The sequence below is a fragment of the Fulvia fulva genome, chromosome 9 (genome assembly GCF_020509005.1).
Source record: "Fulvia fulva chromosome 9, complete sequence".
Lineage (NCBI taxonomy): Eukaryota > Fungi > Ascomycota > Dothideomycetes > Mycosphaerellales > Mycosphaerellaceae > Fulvia > Fulvia fulva.
Window position 1 is genome coordinate 1,391,956 of NC_063020.1, and position 21,288 is coordinate 1,413,243.

The following is a 21,288-nucleotide window of genomic DNA, read 5'->3' on the forward strand; positions in this document are numbered from 1 at the left end:
TGCATCGATTGGGCTTTAGGATTAGCGCTGGTGTTGTGGTATGATACGGAGTTGGAATGAGCTTGGCGATGTGATGTGATGAGACGAGTGACTGTACAACAGTAAGAGAAATTGTATCGCAGAGAGCAGAGTCTTGTACGAGGACCAAGTGTCACTTCCGAAGCCTGCATGTGACCACGTTGCGCTTGCCCCTTCACACGTCAAAGGCTCGAACCTGTCCTGCCTACTGACCATCGTCATGTCCGGGCGCATAAGCTATATATCACACCCCATTTCGTCTGCCCACGAGACAGTCCTCACTGGCTTAGCGGTACCTCACGACCCGCATGCAACGCAGTACAATGAGGTGATATCAAGGCAAAAATGTCTCGGGACAGCATAACTGTCTTGCGCGCATTTTCCAGGAGAATCTGCTTGGCTAGTGAGGATTGGTTTCTTTTTGCCCTTTTCTGGGTTCTATACTCCTTGCTTTGGTTCGATATCCTCGGTCGACGCCATGCAGGGGAACGTGGGTGGAGTCTCGTTGTAGTGAGAGATCTTGACCTCACTAAAATCGATATGGCTCTTGCCGTCATCTTGATGGTCTCAGGTAGTAGCCGGACTGGCGAGGATGATGCTTTTTGCTCCTTTCGCTCATTCAGACACTTGTGAAGTGACGGAGGAGGGGAGAAAGTATGGTGTATGCCATCGTTGACCGTTTGACTGAAGGTAGTGATGTGGTGAAGTCAATCACGTCGCGCTATCGTATCCCTATCTGCGAATGTAGTATTTGTGGCGAAACCAACTCATCTCGTTGCTCATAAGTCGTGATGCCTTGATGAGCCGTCCACACTGCTGATAGTCACTGGGCGGGCAAGGGTCGTTCTTTCTACTCCTTGGAGGACCTTAGTCCTCCGCAGAGCTCTCACGCATGCTTCCGAGACGGTCCGCTACAGCTATGGAGATGGCATGTACAACATGTTACACGCCCAGCGCTGGTCTTGATCGTATCTGGTCTTGGATGGCAGGTCTACTGCGGTGTTATGATGAGTTATCGCTCAGCATTATCACGTCAATCGACATCCAGCACCATCACGATACATAGCATCTCGAGCCACTAGGATAGGATGAGCTTGCTTCAATTGAGGCTGTGTAGACTGCCGAGCAAAATCATTTCGCTTCTCGACGACTGCCGACATTCACGAAGCTCACATCTGCGGCTTTCCGCGGAGCTCGCTTGTCGGTGTGCCAGCCAAGGCGTGGTCTGACATGGCATCGTCACTTGCGTCTTATGGCCAGTGACGTACCATTGGCGATGTCCTGTCTTGCGATCGTGCCATGAAGACTTGGTCGAAAGTCGTGGGCCGTGGTGTCGAAGCCATGAGCGATCTCCTTGTTGCGAGTATGGCGGTGAGTTGGCGTCGAGAAGTGGCCCCAGGATTGGAATCGTTTGGTCGTGTGCTACTCCTAGGGACGGAAAGAGCGGATACCACAGGGTCAGAGAACGGACGCTGACCTGTCGCCCTTTGATTCGAGTTATAGGCCTTCAACCGTGAAGATATTCACCCAGAGGCATCCGAGCATACAATCCAGACATGAGAATATTCTCAAGCGCGCGGTGGACCCAGCACCCGCATTGCCTCGGGAAGGATACTCGCCATATCTGGCAGTAGCATAGAACGTCAGAAGATCATGATCCTCCAAATCCGCGAGGATCCTTGAACACACGAGACCGTCTCGGAATCTGATACCCAGCCTACCAAGCTCGGGTTCGCAGAAATATCATGCTCACCTTCCGCATCAGACGCGGAGTGCCAAGAACAGTGCATTTATTATCAGATCGTATTCCAACCAGTAGCCAAGCTCATGCCAGGACCAGGGCTCCGCTCATTCCCTGGCAGACATGTGGCACCAAGCTTACCAAGAGTCGAATGCAGCAGTCTTCGTCTCTGGACTCAGCACACGTCAGTTTGAGGCTTGCTGAGCCGTGTACCAAGGGCGAGAACATTGGCATCCCGCTTCTAAGTCTCGGCGGCATATTGGCATTACTTTCGCAACCTTCAGAGGATGTAAAACGGCATCTGGCGCAGGTGCTCGATGATTTCGAAGGTGTGATCACGTTGGCTGCGTGGCTGCGAAAGATTGTTGCAGTATGGGATGCAACATGTGCTTCGCCGTCGTGCCGATCATCAGCAAGCGATATAGTCTCGTCCTGGCTGAGATGAAAGGAGTAGCCGGTGATTACGCTCACTTGACACCGGTGAGAAGTGCTGGTTGGTTGGAGTACATGATACCGCAGAGACCGTAGCCACCACCCTACTAATGGCGGTCAAGACCTACCTGAACTAAGAGGGTGCCTAAAAGCGCAGGTCGTCGGTCTCAGTCCGAGAATCGTGCTGCAACTCGAAGGAAGTGAGAATGCCCTGAGGTGGCCGGAAGAAACAGATCCCGTCAGTCTGACAACCATTGATGTGTTCGCGATGGTTTGTAGTCGCGCGTTCAGAGGGCTTTCTTCAAGTCCTGATGCATGTCAGTGTGCTTTTCCTCCACAGAGACTCATGGACTTTGTATCGATATAAGTGGCTGCTTCAAGCCTCGAACTGTATGCAGCACCGTATTACCAGTCATGCATGGTGTTTAGATACGATCATACGACGCCTTTGCTCTTTTGAGCAACAAGGGTTCAACTCGGGAAGAAAGTGAGAGCGGCCGTTCCGGAATGTCGGTTCAACCAGGATCTCAATCGCGTCGCATACCCCAGCAAGACCAAGGATTTAGGCTGGGGTACACAACCCTTTTGCATCGTCCAGGCGGTCTGGCCTTTACGCAATGATGCCGGCTCTGCGGTTGTTGTCTTGCCCGCTCTCAAGAGTCAAGAAGCCGTTCACAGTACTGCACAGATGCAGCTAGAAGACGTGATAGGCGGCTTGAGTGGGCTGATCTCGGCCCCGACAATTGGTCGCCTGGTACGTACGTGGCCTTCCTGGAGGACCGGATGTTGAGGAATATGTACGCTGCTTCGTAACGCCGCAACACTATGCCCGTCTTGTTGATTGTCACCACGTGGAGGGACCTTCGTTGACAGTACAGGTATCTCTTGGCTCACGGATAGCGGTGCGCGGTGTGGGTCGTTTGCCATGTGAGCTCAAGCCATCAACCAATGTTGTATGGCTGTACGGCTGCCACGGCTGCCATGGATTGTGGCTTCGCCCTTAGCAGATACTCTGCCAGCCACCTTCGCTTCTTGTTGCTCTGCTGTTGTTGCATGGCAGCGGTCTGTCGTCGCTCACACCCACTACTGAGCAGGTGTGAGGAACTTTGGCCGTGTGTGTTCTCGAATGGCCGGTCCAAAATACATTCTCTTTCTTGCAAACCATGTGCGAGGTGTTCCAAGTACCCAGGGTCGTATAGCCGAGCCGCCGCGGCCGTTCGAAATGTCTTCGTTGCCGTTCGCGGCAGGATGAGGACACATAGATCAGCTGGACGAGACGCCTCGTAAAGCTTGGACAGCACTAAGGAAGGCCTTGGCTCGCCGTGACACGCGGAGTCGTTGCCCACCCAAGCTTTGATCAAACACGTCTAGACTTGCGGGCTCTTTTTAGCGTCACATTATGCTTATCGTTGGAGAAGCAGCCAATACGCTTGGGTCAGCACGTGGAGGCTTGCAGAAGTCCGGCCTAAACTCGCTATTTCGAAGACACTTGTGCAAGCGACCGGCACAGCACGGCGGCGCCGACGCGCCATGTCTCGATCCAAATCCCATGGGAAGCGAGGAGGCTTGCGTATGAAGTTCCCGCCGATGGTTGTACAGTCCAGTAATTGGCAGGAAATGGTGAATCGGGCGGGGCCAATTGGCCGTGTCGCTGTCGTATCATGATTGTCCGGAGTCTCGGTATTGTGTGGAGGAGTAAGCGAGCCACGTTCAGCGTTCGAAGATCGTGGCAGAGAGCTTACGTGGCGTCAGCAGATGTTGTCGTTGTCCGACCACCAACAAGATCACTCGCGGAATTGTGCGTGTATCTCACGCAAAATAAGCAGGGGTTCGCTAGACGAGCCGTGGACTGGCATCCAGTCTTGGTACTAAGGAAAGATCATGCGAGCATGCCAGAGGCTAAATGTTTGTCATGGTGAGTGTGAACAACACTTATGTCACAGCACCGCGGCCGCATCGTGCTGTGACTTCGAACAGCGCTGCACAAGATGACACCTGCCCTCAAGCAGGTTGTTAGCCAAGTCTAGGTTTCCGAGGTAGTACGGGCCTTGTGCAGGCTTTTGGCAGATTCGGGACGAGCATGTTTAGCCCTGACACCATCGTTCTAATTAAGCTTAAGCCTAAGCTGAACGATAATGTGATCATTGTCCTCTCGGGAAAGCGGCTCAGCACAATGTTTTCCGCGGCGTTTAGGGTAGCATTGACGAAGTCCACGGCTGGCCGTAGCACCGCACCAGAAGGCTGAGCAGTCAGAGTGGCCAGTTTCCGAAGGGCCTTGGAGCCAGGCGAGCGTGTGGGTGGTAAGCTGCGCAGCATAGTCGCCAGTATTGCCGGACACGATGTCAAGACTGCGATCCGATGGCGCCCAGACACATCGTTGCAAGCCACCACGAACTCTGAATGCGCCAGAAACGTGTCTAGAGCCCCACCTCTTGTGAGCCCTTTAGGGTTGGCCAAGAGTGCACAAGAGCGCACAAGACTTCGCGTTTGTCTTCGCCCACATCGTGCCGCATGGCTTCTCTTGGTGATATCCAGCCGAGGAGGAACATGACCCGCTTAGGAAGCTGATCGACAGCCACTGATAGTCGCGAGGCTGACCGATCGCGACTCTGGGCCTTGTCGGTGGCACAGGCTGACAGGCTGTGACAATCAGTGGCTAGTAGCTTCCCAATTCACGAGAGCACAGTTGTTGGCTGTGTGAGCAACGCTGATCCGCTTGAATTTAAGGATTACATGTAGGATGCGAGAGTGACAATGGACTAAAGATACCAAGCATTGGCGTCTTGGTTAGCGTGCCAGGATTTCCGCGCCGGCAGGAATTATACTAGCAGGTACCTGGGTTAAGCATATGCATAATGCAACACCGAAGTTGCGCTTCGCTCGATTCTCTTTCTGTTCTTTCGCCCAGCGTTTTTTTCTCACTGCTGTAGGACATCCGACATCGAATTATCAACAGTCACTCGTACGAAACCGCATTCACATCTCACGAGCATCAATCATCATCGAGCCACGTCTCGGCTTTCGTGCGTCACACATTCCGCGCTGCCCGCCAACTTTACATTGCTGACGCGCCTCAGACAACTCTCGAGCAAGTCCACAGCAACCTCTGCGACTGGCACTCTCACTACCAGCACATCACCGCCATGGAGACCTATAATGGTCATGTGCGGACTCCTGCTGATGCGATAATTCTCTTCGAAGCATGTCGCATCGGTCTGCTGCCTCGTGTGCAGCGCCGTCTGTCTGAGAAGGAGCGGCAGTCGATCAAGTCTGGCTCTGTCTTCGTCTGGGACGAGCGGGAGGCTGGTATGCGACGTTGGACCGACGGAAAATCGTGGAGTGCATCGCGCGTCAGCGGCAGCTTTCTAACGTATCGCGAAATGGAAGGCAAGCGTGGCGGTGGCAGCTCGTTTGACAAGTCTGCCAACCGCGACGGCATGCCTCAAGATGGCGACAGCGACGGCGGTCCAGACGGCTATCGCTACAAGCCAGATGGCCTGATGAAGCAGTCTTTCTCTATCACCACCAACCAGGGTCAGCATCTCCACCTGATCAGCTACTTCTCGCGGTCAGCGACAACAGCACAAGGTCTCATCCAGCCCTCCCAGGACCCTCAACTACGACACATCCGCCCGGAGAAGGGCATGTATCCTGACTCGACAGTGCACGAAGGCAGCAATATACCTGCCGTAACTCGTGGCCCAATGGGATCGCCTGGTCATGCCTACGCTCCTAATCAGCCGCCTCCGTATGGCCGAGGCTACCCATACCACCATCCTCAGTGGCCGCCAAGCCCAATGCACACTCCACCTCCACACCACTACTCGCCGTACTATCAGCATCCTCATGCCGCGTACGCACATGGAATGCATTACCCACCACCGCCAACATCATATGGACACCCTGGCATGACTGCTTTCGACCGACCACCGCCAATGGGCGCCAACGGTTTACCACCTCCGCCACCCGCCGGATACGGCCAGCCTCCTTACCAAGGCAGCTATCCGCCACCTCCGCCAACGTACCATGTAAGTATTGCCGAAGCCTTCTCGCCGACCAACGCTAACACTACACAGAGCGCATACCCAGCATATCAGCCGCCACCGCTTCAAGCACCACCATATCCTGAGGCCAACAGAAACCAGTCTCACGAGCACCGCCCGTCCCAGCAATCTGAGGCACAGCAGCCTACACGCGCAGCATCTGAGAACAAGGACGACCGTACAGACGCTGCAGCACAGACTGCCTCACCCAAGAAGGATGAACCGCAAGCATCTTCGGGAGCTGACAAGGCACCTGTTGCCTCGGGCCAGACGATTCCTAGCATTTCCGCCATGTTGAATGCTGGTGAGAACGGCCAACCACCTCCACGCACAAGCAGCCGCAGCCCAACCGGGCCAGCTCGTGGTCTTCAAGACATTCCAAGCCATAAGCTGGGCTTCGAGGCGAGTCGCGACGTCCACACCCTTCGTGCTTTGGACAAGACCAACTTCAAGTTCTAGTATCAATGACGACTGCTATGGGAACACGTTGCAATGATTCATGGCTTTAGCGAGGCGCTGGGGAGTTCAGACTGTCAGCAATTGGGTATTCATTCGGAGTACATGTGCATGCACACAGCATGGGTTATGATTGTTCATATCGCTATGCTCTACGGAGCGTGGATGAACGGCGTTAGATGGAGAACACTGGGCAGCTGAGGAGAGCCCGCATTTGGACGCGCATAGCTCTGCTGTCTTTTCACAATACAACTCGTCGCTCATCAATTCCACTGATCGTTCACGCTGACATCCTTCATCAAGCAACGTAGACTGAAACATGACAGTGCCCGGTCGCATCATTACTGTACCGAGGCTTCATTGGGCGATGGGGAACTACTTATTAGGCACCGATCGCCATGTTCACGATGATTTTGCGGGATGCGGTGGTTCCGGCTGCGCTGATCCAAACCTGACCTGAGGTGAAAGTATGCATGTTGGCATGTTAACCTTGACTTTAAATTCCTCGTCTATTTATCCTTGCTTTCCAAAACGTACAGGGAAGGTGCCATGGAAAGTTGATGCGGCTCGAAAGTCTGTGAGAGTGAAGTGGTGGGGTGGCAGAAGTCGTTGCTGGCTTGCTGCTCAACGCACTGTGCCAAGTTATATGGCTCAACGAAGCTATCAACATTGAAGTTGTACCCATGTGCCATCCTTAGGCAGCATGACTGGCTATGCAATGGCACAGCCTCACACCGTTCATGTAAAGGCAGACTCATCCGCAATGCTACAACTCATCGCGAGCTCATCATCCACACCTCGAAGCAAATGCCCGCTCAAAACGCCTTGTATTCATTCCATCGACCGTATCCCATACCGTAATCTCATAGGTCCATACCCGATGCACATCCACACCACCATGCTCTTACACTCTCTAATTCCAGCCACCAGGTGTGCTTGGAGACTGCGCAGCCCTCCTTTGTTCTCCAGATGCTACATGCGCACCACTCGCATTTCCAGTATTCGACCGCGATCCGCTCGGTCGTGGTGAGCTTGTGCCTGACTTTGGTGTGCTCGCGCCATTCTTGCCTTGCGTGCTGTTCCAGCCTAGTGAGGATTTGTAGTTGGGTAGTTCGGCGTTATTCCAGACATTGACGAGGACCTGTAAAAGCATATCAGCCTCTGCAACTCACAACTGAATGCTATGGCAGTGTGCGACTTACATTCTGTGTCTTGTCCGCATACTTCTCATCCTTCACCTCTTTCACTCCAACCCGAAGTCCACCCTCTTTCGTAAAGCTCATGTTCTTCTTCTCCATCTTCTTCTTTCCGCGCTCTTGTAGCTCGTTGGACCATGTGTAGATCGAGTAGCCTATGAATCCTCCTACTGCTACTACGAGGAAGAGTATCACAAGTGGGACGAGGTTCGCGAGCTTGGCCATGGTGTATCTTGGTGTCGCGGGTTGTCGCTAAGTGGCGCGGTATGGATTGAAACGAATGTAAGACTTGAATGTCAGTGTATGCTATCAAGAAGAGCGAAGGAGATCAGGAGTCGCATTTGCATGTGCCTCAAACACAGCAATCAACCGCGTGCCCAGACGTGGCAGGGTTCGTCCAGATCGCCGGCTAAGTGGGGCTGGCGCACGTGAAAGAAGGAACGCGCGATCTAACGGCCTTTTCAGTCAACGACGTCTCGTTCAGCCAGCCACAACCACAAACAGCACTTATCATGATGGACGGAGAAGATGACTTTGAGGTGGATCCGGCCATTGCTGCGGCGATGGGATTCGCAGGCTTTGGCACGCAGCCGAGCAAGAAGCGGAAATTCAACAAGGATGACGGGTTTGTTGACCCAGAGGGAAACGCAGCGTCAACACCGCAAGGCACGAGCGCCAACAGACTGCCATTGGGGGAGCCGAAGGCGATGAGGACCGTCGGACAGCCTGAGATGGCACCTGCCATAGCGAACGACGATGCTAGCAGCAGCCAGGCGGAGGAACATAACGGCAACAGTGGGCCACCAAGTCTCGAGGCTCTTCGACATGGCGTTAAGAACGAGCGTGGTGATACGGCGTACTTCTTGCCTGGCTTCATAGAAGATCCGTGGGCAGGTCTCAAGGCTCAATGAGTAGTTTGAAGGGTCGTGGAATGTCTCAGCATAAGATCTCGCGAAGTGAAGCGAAGTGAACATGGCCAGAGTCTATCTCAACACACTCGAGACATGCACATTTGCTCGAAAGAGCGAGATGCAAACACGATAGGCTTATAGGGATGGACTTTGCCGCGAGAGAAAGGCCATCAGCACAGCATTCTCCCTACCACGATGGCAAACAGATTTCGCGAGGCAAAGACTGAACTGGAGATCATTCTGGGTCACAACTTCGTAAACGAAGACATTCTTCGAGAAGCATTATGGGCTGCCGGGCCTGGTAGCGTTGGCCATCGACTATTTCCAGAGGGCAACAAACGACTGGCACTGGTGGGCGATGCGGCTTTGAAGATTGCCCTGGTCCATCACTCCTATACAAAGGGACGATCTAGAGGTATGTCGGATGGGTACATCTCGCTTTTGGTCAGGTTGCACCTGGAAATCAGAGGTGAAGGATTCCGTCTCGTGCTAACAGCTTGACAGGAGAGGCCGACCAGACCACACAGTCAGCGCTTTGTAACACGAAGCTCAACAGTGTCGGTCGAGCAAATGACCTTGGACAGTACATCGTGCTACACAATATCAACAGCACAGTCACCAAGAATGTCATGGCCACCACAATGGAGGCACTTTTCGGAGCAGTTTTTGAGGACTCAGGGATGGATCTGGAAGCAGTCCGACGAGGCATGGTGGGATTTGGCCTTCTAGAGTTATGGGAACCGAGTTCATCCGTAGGTGATAAGTGACGGGTTGTGAGCGGTTGCTCCCTTGTAAGTAGTGCCTGCTGTAGTAACCAGTCACGCTAGCGCAACATCCCTGCTTGATTATTCACACTTCTCCTTCTTCCTTTTCGACGCCTCAAAGTCGCCTCTCCGACTTGTTGTGAGACACGCCTGCAACTTGCCTGCCTTCGTCCTGCCGCGAATATGCTTTTGACTTGCTGACACCATTACTGACATGCGACGTTAGCAGTATTCACATGGCGACAGACATGAAAGAGGTGGACGGCGCGCCACCGTACAAGAAGCGGAAATCTATCCCAGATGCAAACACTCAGATAACACCATCACCGTCAGCACGCACCTGGGTTCAGACTTTTAACAGACTTACCGCACCATTCTTCGGTGTACCCGCCTTCACCTCACCGACACCATCGCAACTCAAGCAGCAGAATGCCGCTCCGCAGAAGGCAGCTGGTTACAGCCACGTATTTGGTGGCGGCGTGAAACCACCTGTCTTCACTTTCGCGCCGCCGCAGAAGAAACTGTTCCCGAGTTTTCAAAATGCTCTCCGAGGCCCCCAACTCCCGTCAAGGCAGCCGTCAACACCATCGAGGGCCACGCCCGGCGATGTATCCCAAATTGACGACGGCGTAGCTAAGGGTACGTCAGCGAAGCTAAGAAAGATCTGTTCGTTATTCAGCAAGCCCGCTGCAGCATCAAAGTCTGCCCAAGCACCAGTGGCTCAGCCAATACCTGCACCTCACAATGCGTCGTCACCAGCGGCGGTGCCATCTCCAGCAGTCCCATCAGCCCCTGCGAGTGCGATTGCACCATCTCAGAAGTTCGTCATAGCAATGATGCCCGGAGGTTCGGTGCAATACAGGAACAACGAGACAGGAGAGGTGTTCGTAATAGCCCCAGATGGCGCGGTGGGCGTGATCACCTCGACTGAGGCACCGAGTGGCCGTACAGTGTCGCAGTCAGTCGGTCCTTCAGCCAACACTCAACCAGCTCGAAGCGCTGCAAGCACCTCAGTGGTACGCCACACTGCTCATCCAGCAAAATTGGGCCCTCCACCCACAGGTCCGGCTGCCTGGCGAGCACCTCCACCGAGTCATCTGGCCCACCTATCTGGCGTGACTACTCGTTCTCAGACTGCAGCGAAGCGCTCCTACGCCGAGGCGATGGCTGTGGCTCCCGCAAATGCGCCTCGTGGTCCACGGATCCCACGCGAGCCTCGACAGAAGGCAACAGCGGTGGCCCGGTTGCACCAACTATCGCTCACAGATCCGGTATTTTTGGAGGCTGTTGAGGTTGTGCAGAAATTCACAGAGTACAGCTTTCGCTCTCACGAGTACATCAGAGAGGCGCTACACGCACCAAGAATGCCCGTGTCGATCTGCAATCGAATCTCCCTACAGGGCAATCAAAGATTGGCGATGCTCGGCGACACCATCTTGAGATTGGCAGTCCTGGAAGAATGGCAGGGACGTGTTGAATTCTGCTGTATGCTGGCCCTCCATGACGCAAATTAGAGACTGTGCTAACAAGTGGCAGCGGACACCGAGAAAATGGGCAGCCGGCTATGGTGCAACGCATCTTTGTGTCGTATTGGTATGCTGCATGGTGTAGATGATCTGTTACGGTCTCTGTGCGGAGGAATGAATATGGGGAACATAGGAAGAGGCTTCTACAACGGGACAGTCATGGTGGCCACTGCTATGGAAGCCATACTTGGCGCGATCTGGCTCGACTGTGGGAAGGATCTCGCCGTTGTCAGACATGTTGTGCGACTGTGGTTTGGGAAGGAGCTTGATTGAACCGCATCGCGGGCTGTATGTCAAGCTGGCAGCACGGCTCGATCTGTACGCGCATACTATGCGGCCCATTCGCAATAGCGCCTAGGATCGGGAAGCGTAACAACAGTACTACATTCGACCAAGTATAGTTGAAGGTTCTGTAGCAAAGGGCATGAACGCAGATTCTTTATGGGTATCACTAACGCTGCCATTGGTCACGTACTTTTGCCAAAGTCCACAATTGCCTCCGCCACACCTTCAGGACTGGGCTTCTCAGCACAGACATCTGGCTCGAATCCAAAATTCTGCATGAGAAAGTCCCTGGTCGTAGGCCCGATCGTTGCGATGCGAGTCTCCGTCGACCCCGACACTGCTTCCCGGCGTCCAGCGCTATACCGTCCAGTCTTCTCATCAAGCCAGCCCAATGCACTGAGCATAGCTTCGCAACCCTGCGGACTGAAGACCACAACCCATTGCTCCTTGACCTTCGCCGCTTTAGCTTCTTTCAGCAAGTCTGTGAATTCTTCTTCGAACGTCGCCATCTCCCCAGTCTCGTACACCACCACCTCGGTCACCGGGATCCGCAAGTTTGATGGCAGATCCTCAGTCTGCAACGTCTTTGGGATGATATCCCGTCTCTGCTCTCCCACCAAAAACAACAGCGGTAGTTTCCTACCATTCAAAGATGTCGTCTCCCGAGAGAGCCCGTTGTGGTGGGAGAGGATGAAGTTTGCCAGAGCATCACCGTTGCCGGTCTCCTCGCCGAGGACCAGGCAGGGGAGACCTAGAGAGCGGACACCATTCGCTGTGGCGGGCCCAACAACGTAGAGGGGAATGTCGGGATCAAAGAGGGAGGCGACCTTGGCGGGCTCGAGTTTGGCGATTACAGTGGCGAAGGCATCGACTGCGCGTTGGGAGGTGAAGATTAGGCCGCTGTAGCGTTTTGCGGGGTTGTTTGTGGCGAGTTGCCGGGATGTTGCGGCGCTGGAGAGATTGAAGTCAGCGGAGATCGAGTGTATGTAGTGATGTTTGGATGATCAGAGTGCTTGGAACAATTTCCGATGCAATGCTCTTGTGCCTCGATCAAGACCTTCGATTCCTTCAAAGACATACCTACCGCCAGCGAAAGCGAAGCGCTCTGCTGAAAGGCGAAGCTTCCGTAGTGTATCATCGCGGAATTGGTGCTCCAGAACTGGTATGAAGAGTGGCTTGAAGTGGCCGTCGGAGAGGGTGGTGCAGTGCTCTTCGTAGCTGTCGGACGGTGACGACTTTGTCTTCAGCAAGTAGACGGGGACTTGGTCCAATTTGAACCCTTCTAGGCTTGCTTTTATGCCATCCATCTTAATGATTTTCTCATGTGCCTATAAATATGTTGTACAGACAAGTTTGTGCGAGGCAAGAACGACCCGACGTTGAGCATAGAGTTTCGGCAATATTTCGGCTTGCCGCGCCGAAGTGCCAAGATTGACCTCCTTCTCGCTCCTGCCAGGTTCCTTCTTTCACCTTTCGACTCCTGAATTTTTTTAATTCATGCATCTCGAGTTCTTGTGTGGTCGTCACACAATACCATTGATGTTGCTCTCATATGGCGCCTCACCCTGTTGGTATGGGACTAAGTCAACACCGACTCTTACGCACAAGTACTGTCCAGCGATGGAACCGTGAAGACTCGAACCTACGGTATAGCCGCCAGTCCGGCACAATGCTACCGCACCTAATCCTCTCAATCACGAGCACCTTGTTCTAGGGCATGGTGTTTTCCATCCAAAGTTCCTTGTTCACTGACATCCAGTGCAACTCAAACATGATGCTACCTGACGATCGACCTCTCATTATTTGTGTCACAAACATGGACATTGAAAGAAAGGCTCGAAGTTTCACCCACGAGCGAGACGATTCGTCTGACATGATTGCTTACATAGACGTGTAGGTCCAAACAGCCAGCAAACAGTTGAGTCGATCTATTTGAGTCTGAGATGCCATCTGCCACTCTGTCTTTCTCTGCACACCAGTTCCATCATTTGGAATTAGCTTCTACTCAGTTCTCCCGATCTATCAGCATGGCCAAGGGTAAGAACAAGAAGGCCACCACCAAGCGCGGCAACAAGAAGTCTACCAGAGACGATGCGACACATCCACCAGACCAAATGCAGGTCAACGACAACAACGAGGATGGACAACAGGTTTCCACTGAGCCAGAAATCGAAGACGTCGAAAAAGCTGTTCAAGACATGGACCTCACTCCTGACGATCCGTTACGTTCAGGACCAAGTGAGGCTACAAACGATCAACCGTTTCAGCCTCTCGATGCGGCGCCAGAACTCACCACGGCCACGAGGTCGTCTATCACAGGCTCGAACAACGATCCAGCCAGTTGGAATCTTGATGAACGCAAGAAGTTCGAGGAGTACACAAATGCCTTGTCACCCGCTGCAGTAGACGCCATGCCCATCATGCCGCGACGTGAGTTCGGCCGATCGAAGCAAGGGTTCAAAGTCCTCACGAACTATGTCACAATGGACGTTGCTGCTCCAAGTGACGGATGCCTCTTTCTGTATGAAATCGACTTCTTGGTCGATGAGAAAGAAACCAAAGAAGACGACATGACGAAGCGTAAGAAGCGCGTTCTGATCGAGCGAATGATCCACAAGAGCTCACTCCTAGACGACCAGAACAACTGCTTCGTTACCGACTACAAGAAGCAGATCATATCATGGATCGATCTTTCAAAAAAGGATGAGCAGGGACGTGTCAATCCCGGCATGCCGTTGGTCAAGGTCGATGTGGAAAACTTCAACCCGAAGAAGCCTGACGAGCCACCGACAACAGTGACCATGGTCCTTCGATATGTCAGAACAATGCCACATGAGGATTTAGAGTCCTTCACCTGGGGTGAGAAGCACGACTTTAGCGACACCGATGGGCTCGAACAGGCCATCAATCTCATCATCAGTGACGAACTGCAAGAGAGATCGCGGGAAAGCATTGTCATGCCAAGAAGCAACAAGATATACACGAAGAAGGAATGTTTCGATCTCGAAACAGATCACAAACTTGCGATGAACGGCTTCAGTTTCGGCTACCAAAGTGGCATGAGTTCCCATCTGCTCAACATCACTCCCGTCACGAGCTTCATCCATGAGTCCATCACCGTCAGCAAGTACATCGATGGTCGACCCGATCTCATGAAGCACCTGCTTGGCGTTCGTGTCTGGCTCAGCCTCTCTCGGAAAGAGCAAGACGAGGCTCTTGATGAGCCAGGACGCCGTGTCAAGACCATTCGCGGCTTCGGCGAAGTGGAGGCATCACTGACTCACGCTTACAAAGATCAGGATGGTGAGTATACAGTATGGGACCACTTCCAGTACTTCTACGCCGAGACAAAAGGCTCAGAGAAATCTGTCTGTGTCAATCTTGGAGGCGATGCACCACACGGACGTTGGTATCTGGCCGAAGACCTGCAAATACTTCCTTACCAGCTCTATCGTGGAGAAGCTACACCTAACATGACCACCAAGATGATCAGACATGCTTGTCGCACGCCAAAGGAGAATGTCAATGCGATCGTCTCTGGATTCTTGCCATACCTTGGCCTCAACAACGCGAAAAGAGGATCATCTTTACCCCTGCAATATGCAGGCTTGACGGTCTACCCCGAAATTCTGAGCGTGCCGGCTCGCAATGCCGCACATAGCGAAGTGAAGTACGGCAGACCTCCAGCTGATACAAACGCGCCATTCGTTATGAACACTCAGCACTACGGTATGTGGAAGCTCGAAAAGCAGCCGTTTCTGAATACGACCAACACCTTTGCCTCCAACGCATACTTTCTGATCTCCTCCCGATGCAAGTTGACCACGGACGAGCAGTCCAAGTACCTCAAGCATTTCCACGACCATTATCACGTCAATGGCGTCAGTGGTCTTGGCGCCTTCTCTGGTCTGGACCACAATAACCACACGATGGTCGACAAATTCGACGTGAGATCCATGAGAAAAGCCGCACAAACGGCACAGGAGAGTAAGGCCGATCTGGTTGTCTTTATCCTGCCTCTCAACAACAAGTCTGAGCTGAAAAACTATGCTAACTTCAAGTCTATTGTCGACCAAGAGCTCGGCATGAAGTCACTCTGTCTCTGTGAAGACAATATCAAGAACTGTTTCAAGGAGAGGATGGGAAACGACAGAGTGTTCATGGGTATCCCACCCGACGTTGTAGCAGGTCATCCATTTGCTGGCTACGTGCGTAACGTCGCCATGAAGCTGAACGTCCGTCTGGGCAACAGCAACCACTCAGTAGCTGCAGAATCGCTCGAAGCCGCCATACCTGACTTCGCTATTGCTGCTAACAAGGACGTTATGGTACTTGGAGCTGATGTTGTTCATCCAGGAGTCGGCTCTGTCGAAGGGACACCGTCTATTGCGGCCCTGGTCGGCAGCATCGACGAAGACTTTGCTGCATATCGCGGCTCCGCCAGATGCCAGACAGGTCGACAAGAGCTGATCACAGGAATGTACGACATGGCATACGAGCGCATCGAATCTTACGAGAAGGCCAACGAGGGACGACTCCCTTCCCGCATCCTATACTACCGCGATGGGATCGATGAAGGTCAGTACACCAAGGTGCGCATGATGGAGGTCGATGCTATCCGAAAAGCTTGGGCAGCGCGAGCCAAGATGAAGGGTGTCGACGGGGACGTCAAGATCACCGCAGTTGTGGTCACCAAGCGCCACCACACACGCTTCTACCCCCACAACAACTCACACGAGATCCCTCTCAATGGCAACTGTGTGCCCGGTACTGTCGTCGACAGCGGCGTCACCATGCCCTACAACTTCGACTTCTTCTTGCTATCCCACAACGCCATCAAGGGCACCGCACGACCAGCGCACTACATCGTGCTCGAGGATGAGATCGGCTTTGGCGCGTTACAGATCCAAAACCTCACGAACCTGTTGTGTGCGACTTATGCGAGATCTACTACTACGGTGTCGTATGTACCCGCAGCGTACTACGCTGATCACTTGTGCGAGCGGGTAAAGCAGTACTTGCGGCCGCTGTACGACGGGGTCCCGCCGCGGAATGGTAATGTTGATGCGGAAGTGAGGGCGATGTGGGGACGTGGTCCGAGACAAAATGGAAATCCTTGGAATCTGGCGCTGGATGAGACGATGTTCTGGATCTGAGGAGAGATTATGGAGGGTGCTGGCAACACTACTGCCATTCTGTCTTTACTGGTCGAGAGCTTGCGAGCTCATTGTGTGGCGTACCAGGTGATGCTGGCTGCCATTTCTGCATGAATGCGTCCTGTAACATAACATAGCGTTGTGTGGCGCACCAGATCATGCTGGCTGCCATTTTCGCATGAATGCGTTCTGTAAGCATAGCATAGCATAGCATCATGCCATGGCCACAGACAAGACCCCACTCCCATCATCCTCTACCCCCTCCGCCCAAAGACCCTAATCCTCTTCACGCCCCCATCCGGTATAATCACCAGCTTCACATATCCAAACATCGTCCCCTCCACCCCCTTCAACACCTCTTTTGCGTACTCATGCTCCGCGTCCGGCCCCGTCTTCTGCGGCTCCAAGACCTCCTTCCACACTGAATCATCATGTTTTGGCGCCACACCGTCCGGCGCTGCAAAGACTTGAACTTTCTGCGGGAAATTGCCTCTGAAATGCGCCGTGTCCACAACCAGCTTCTCTATGATACCCGGCGTCCCCAGCTTAATGATCACCCAATCAACATGTTCACCACGACTCCGCTTCGTCTCCCACCCATCTCCCATATCCACGCCCCGGCCGGGGAGGAGAAGGTTATCTTTCGTGCCAAAGTGTTGGTCGCTGCAGGCGATGGCGAGACCGCCATTAACAGTAGCCGCAAGGTCGAAGGTCGTGGAAATGTCGGCTGGGAAGATGGGAAGTGCGTGGCCGAAGAGACGGAAGCGAGCTATGCCGCCGTCGGGGTACATCAGCAATCTCGCATGTGTGTAGGCTTTCTCTGTAATTTGGGAAAGAAGCCAGCCATGTCGTTGGGAAGAGCCGCATTCCTGCTTGCTGAGAAATGTCTCGCCGTGTGTGTCCCAGAAGTCCTTCGTCTTGACGTCTTCCTCCTTCGCATCGTCGTCGATGAAGACGCCCTGGACTGCGATTTCGGGTGCGTGGTTGCCGTTGAAGAAGGCGGTGTCGACTTCCACACCCTTTACTCTTCCTGACGCTACGCCGAGACGTATTACAACCCAATCGAACTCTTCTACATTGTGGCGTCGCGTCTCCCATCCATCGTACCAGGCGCCGGCGTAGGTAAAGACGCCCGGTTTGCGGATTGGCGGGGTTGGGGTTGTGAGGTTATCGGCGGCGGCGAACCATTCGTCGGAGAAGGAGAGGATGCGGGAGCCGAGGGCTTTGTTGATGAGGTCTGAAGGGTCAGTCTGGGATGTCAAGGTCAGTGGGACGTGGTGGGCAGGATACCTATGCTGTTAGACTTAAACGTCGAGTCGATTTGATCGGCGGGGACGAAAGTGGGCTGGTTGATTTGATCCTGTACGGATTCTCGTGCTATGATGGGGGCCTCCATTTTCTTTTGCAGTGCAATGTGTGAATGAAGGAGTCAAGTTTCTCGCGCAAGATTCTGCATTGCCTTTTCCAACGATTGATCTCTTGTCGCGCACCAATTGCTCGATTGCATCGAGTAACGCGAAGCTCCTGCGCCTATCGATAGGGTCTACTCCGGCCGGCTCCGGCGGTCGTTGTCCCCGGAAAGTTGAGAGCGGTGGATTCTCCCCCACGTGACATCTCGAATATTCAGAACGCCGCGCCTGGCATCTCGATCCGCGTCCTATTGCCGTCTCGTCTCGGGGTCCTACTCGGTCGAGTCGCTGAAATGGGCATTTTCGTACAGGTTACTCCTCTGCTGGCCACCAGCTGGATCCAGCTTTGTTAGAAATTCCGCAGGCACCGATGGCGTGTATCGTCTTTCTCGTTCCTTGTTGACCCCTCCAAAGCCTGCGCCGTAGCTTATGAGCATGTCTGTTGACGTCGGAAGGTGGAAAGGCAGAAGAAGTGCTGGGTTCATGAGGTTGTTTTCAGGTGTGTCGTCTGCATCCGGCTGCAGAGTTGGCGTCGGCGGCGGTTGTGGTGTTGTATTGCCGTTCGCAGCGCCCGGCTTCGTCGGTGTTTGGGGCGCCCCTGGAGCAGCAGGCTGTGGTTCTGTACTAGGTGCCAATGGTCTGCTCTTCACTTCCTGAATGTGCCTCAATGCGGGTCTCGACAGAGTCTTCTCGCCAACTTCCGCGCGATAGTGCTTGACTGCATGTAGTAGTTGCTTGGTATGAAGGTTGGGCAGTTGCTGTAACGTGGTCTCCAGACCATTCTGATCATCTCCGATACTGGAGAAACACTGCAGCCATTGCAACAACTGTACCACAGGCGCAAGGTGGCGCTTGGCTGCCTCTACAGTAGTCTCTCCTGCTGCGTTCGTATTACCATTCTCGTAGTGTTCTGGCTGTCGATTGTTCGTCCGCGCCCAATCCTCCAGCGTCGATATGTTCATGCGAATTTGCATGGCTTTCGTCCTGGAAAGGTACCTCTTGTTGGACATTATCCGATTAAAGATCTCGGCACTCAGCCAGTAATAGAGCTGCGATAGTATCTGCGCCGTAATGACTGAATGCACATCGTAAAGATCCAGTACGAATAGTGTTGATGACAATAGCGACGTGATATTTCGTGGCGATGGCTGCGCCTTGCGTTTGGGTGATGGCGGCCTGAAGCGCTTCTCTGCAGGTTCAGGCTTGACCTCTTTCTTCTTTTTGAGGAACTTCCACTCGTTTTGAAACGTCACGTCTTCGAAGCCCTGTATTGTTTCGTGGTCCAGAACGGCGGCATTCAACACCTTGTCCATTCGTCTTTCAGCATCTCTGATGATCAATATATAGATCTCATGAATCAGCTCTGACATTTGTGCCTGGAATGGTGTTGTCTCTTGTGTCAAGCCAGTATCCTTCTTGAGGTAGTGCAGCAGCAGAGAGACATTTGATGCCCAAAAGGCTAGCATCGTCATGTCCCACTGACAGCGATCCACAACGTCATATATCTTGTCCTGCGCCGACTCCAGCCAGTCCGCTAGCAGTCCTTTGTCGGCGTGGTAGTGCGCATATCGGGCACCCAGAAAGATGAGGTTTGCCGGCACTGGCTTTTGCGATGGTGTTCGTTGTGGAGTCATCTTCGTGACGACTATATCCAATATTCGCTCGATGTCGTTCTCCATGAAGACGAACATCTGATCGTGGAGGCACTTATCCCATACAAAGTCCTGCCCGTCCTCGAAATCGTCTTCCGACTCGGGGTTTTCGTCCAAGCCTAAGTTTCCCAGGTCGACTTCGAGGTTAATGGCGCTTTCCATCATCATCCGCCGCCTCTGCTCACTCTCCGCCAGCTCCTCCTCGAAGCGATCTTGTGAAAAGCCGGAGTCGTAGAAGTCGTTGGACGCACCAACGCTCCCTATGCTGTAGCCGTTGCCTTGCAACATTCTCAGCATTTCGCTGTTCGCTGGCACGAAATCAAGTGCTGTTCTACCGCTCGACGATTTGGCGTCCGTGGATGCGCCGTGGTCGAGCAATGTCTTTGCGATGTCCTTGTGACCGTTGGAGATAGCCCACATGAGTGCAGTCCACTGATTGCGGTCTTGGCTGTCAACTTCGGCACCAGCGTTTAGCAGAGTGATTACTGCATCCTTGTACCCGAAGCAGCTTGCGTATAGCAATGGCGGGGACCCATCAGCATCCACGGCGTCAATGTCGATGAATTGTGACGCAGCACCACGCGCCAACCTCTGCACACGTGCAGTCTCGCCGTTGCGAGCAGCTCGGCTGAGCAGAAGTTGCAGCTCTTGCGTCTTCTGCTCGGGCGATCTCCGCTCATCATTCAAGATCTGATCTTCCTCTGCCTCGCCTGGGTCCTCGTTCCTCCGCGCTTGCGATGCAAGGAACTGTGCCATTCGTTCATCATCGTTGCCATAGTCGCCGAAGCTGTCGTCGTCTGGCTCGTTCAAAGAAAGGTTGAAGTTGAGTGGTTGTGCGATGGTGGGAGCGGACAGGAATTGCGATTGGCCTGCACTGAATCAACACATATAGTCTTAACATGATACATTGCTTCTACGCACCCTGCCATGCATCATAGTACTCTGTCTCTTCCTTGTAGCCCGAGAAGTTCTTGCGATCGTCCAGTGTGCGTGGAAGGTCTGAAGGGAGGCCGCGTGGCTTCACATTCTCGTCTTCGTCAGACTCATGCTGCTCCTCGAACGAGCTATCCCTCTTCTCCCTGTCGCCCACATCTCGCTCTGCCACCGCGTCCATAGCCACGCGAGGGCTGTTCAACTGTACAGGCTCCAGTCGTACACTCTGTTCGGCGTCATGGGTCGCTACAGTGGATGTGATGTAAGGCAATGGTAGACGGTATTGCAATGGTATCTTGCACGTATACAGACGGTCTATGTGGGAGTGCTGGTGGCTGACCGTCCAAGCAAGGAAAGTGTTCGTGTGCTGGTGGCAGCTTTCACACATCGCTGGCGTTGACAAGTCTCGAGTGCGACTGCCCTTGCGGGTAGCCCCGCTCCCGGCTGCGTGGTCTAGCCTAAGTTTAAAGATGCAAGGATTCTTGACCAGATTGCTTCATAAGCATGACATGCCCAAACACATCCGCGGCCGCACTGATACTGTTTTGAAGGCAGGGCTGAGTGCAAAACATTGCTTCCAGTGCCAGACTGTCCAGATTCAATACAACGATCGTTCAGCCAGGGGAAGGTGCAAAGTCGCGGTTGCCTTTGTTTGGACTCCATGATTACATACTCTCACATGAAACTCTAAACCGCGGGCGGGAAGAAACATCGCGTCCACGAGGCGGCTGAAGTACCGTAGTTGATGACTGTGCATAGCCACCTG

At 53.5% G+C, this 21,288-nt stretch overlaps 8 protein-coding genes across 8 annotated transcripts; 4 read left to right on the forward strand and 4 right to left on the reverse strand.

Moving 5' to 3' along the window:
• Positions 1–5,334: 5,334 nt before the first annotated feature.
• Positions 5,335–6,693, forward strand: CLAFUR5_09133 (cAMP-independent regulatory protein pac2; the record flags this gene model as incomplete). The annotated part of the gene is made up of 2 exons (XM_047908281.1): positions 5,335–6,219; positions 6,268–6,693. 2 exons carry the CDS (start codon positions 5,335–5,337, stop codon positions 6,691–6,693), a joined length of 1,311 nt encoding a protein of 436 aa, XP_047765789.1.
• A 910-nt stretch (positions 6,694–7,603) lies between these two features.
• On the reverse strand, positions 7,604–8,111 carry CLAFUR5_09134 (uncharacterized protein; the record flags this gene model as incomplete). Its single annotated transcript, XM_047908282.1, has 2 exons — positions 7,604–7,831; positions 7,893–8,111. 2 exons carry the CDS (start codon positions 8,109–8,111, stop codon positions 7,604–7,606), a joined length of 447 nt encoding a protein of 148 aa, XP_047765795.1.
• Positions 8,112–8,398: 287 nt separating this feature from the next.
• On the forward strand, positions 8,399–8,797 carry CLAFUR5_09135 (uncharacterized protein; the record flags this gene model as incomplete). The annotated part of the gene is made up of 1 exon (XM_047908283.1): positions 8,399–8,797. The coding sequence occupies one exon, from the start codon at positions 8,399–8,401 to the stop codon at positions 8,795–8,797; it is 399 nt and encodes a 132-aa protein (XP_047765793.1).
• Positions 8,798–8,992: 195 nt separating this feature from the next.
• On the forward strand, positions 8,993–9,564 carry CLAFUR5_09136 (uncharacterized protein; the record flags this gene model as incomplete). The annotated part of the gene is made up of 2 exons (XM_047908284.1): positions 8,993–9,212; positions 9,302–9,564. 2 exons carry the CDS (start codon positions 8,993–8,995, stop codon positions 9,562–9,564), a joined length of 483 nt encoding a protein of 160 aa, XP_047765801.1.
• Positions 9,565–11,468: 1,904 nt separating this feature from the next.
• On the reverse strand, positions 11,469–12,679 carry CLAFUR5_09137 (Uroporphyrinogen-III synthase; the record flags this gene model as incomplete). Its single annotated transcript, XM_047908285.1, has 3 exons — positions 11,469–11,497; positions 11,563–12,323; positions 12,453–12,679. 3 exons carry the CDS (start codon positions 12,677–12,679, stop codon positions 11,469–11,471), a joined length of 1,017 nt encoding a protein of 338 aa, XP_047765798.1.
• Positions 12,680–13,399: 720 nt separating this feature from the next.
• Positions 13,400–16,528, forward strand: CLAFUR5_09138 (uncharacterized protein; the record flags this gene model as incomplete). Its single annotated transcript, XM_047908286.1, has 1 exon — positions 13,400–16,528. The coding sequence occupies one exon, from the start codon at positions 13,400–13,402 to the stop codon at positions 16,526–16,528; it is 3,129 nt and encodes a 1,042-aa protein (XP_047765775.1).
• A 254-nt stretch (positions 16,529–16,782) lies between these two features.
• On the reverse strand, positions 16,783–17,924 carry CLAFUR5_09139 (Allantoicase; the record flags this gene model as incomplete). The annotated part of the gene is made up of 2 exons (XM_047908287.1): positions 16,783–17,765; positions 17,819–17,924. The coding sequence occupies 2 exons, from the start codon at positions 17,922–17,924 to the stop codon at positions 16,783–16,785; spliced, it is 1,089 nt and encodes a 362-aa protein (XP_047765774.1).
• A 285-nt stretch (positions 17,925–18,209) lies between these two features.
• On the reverse strand, positions 18,210–20,703 carry CLAFUR5_09140 (Dilute domain-containing protein; the record flags this gene model as incomplete). Its single annotated transcript, XM_047908288.1, has 2 exons — positions 18,210–20,458; positions 20,511–20,703. The coding sequence occupies 2 exons, from the start codon at positions 20,701–20,703 to the stop codon at positions 18,210–18,212; spliced, it is 2,442 nt and encodes an 813-aa protein (XP_047766698.1).
• Between the last annotated feature and the right edge of the window lie 585 nt (positions 20,704–21,288).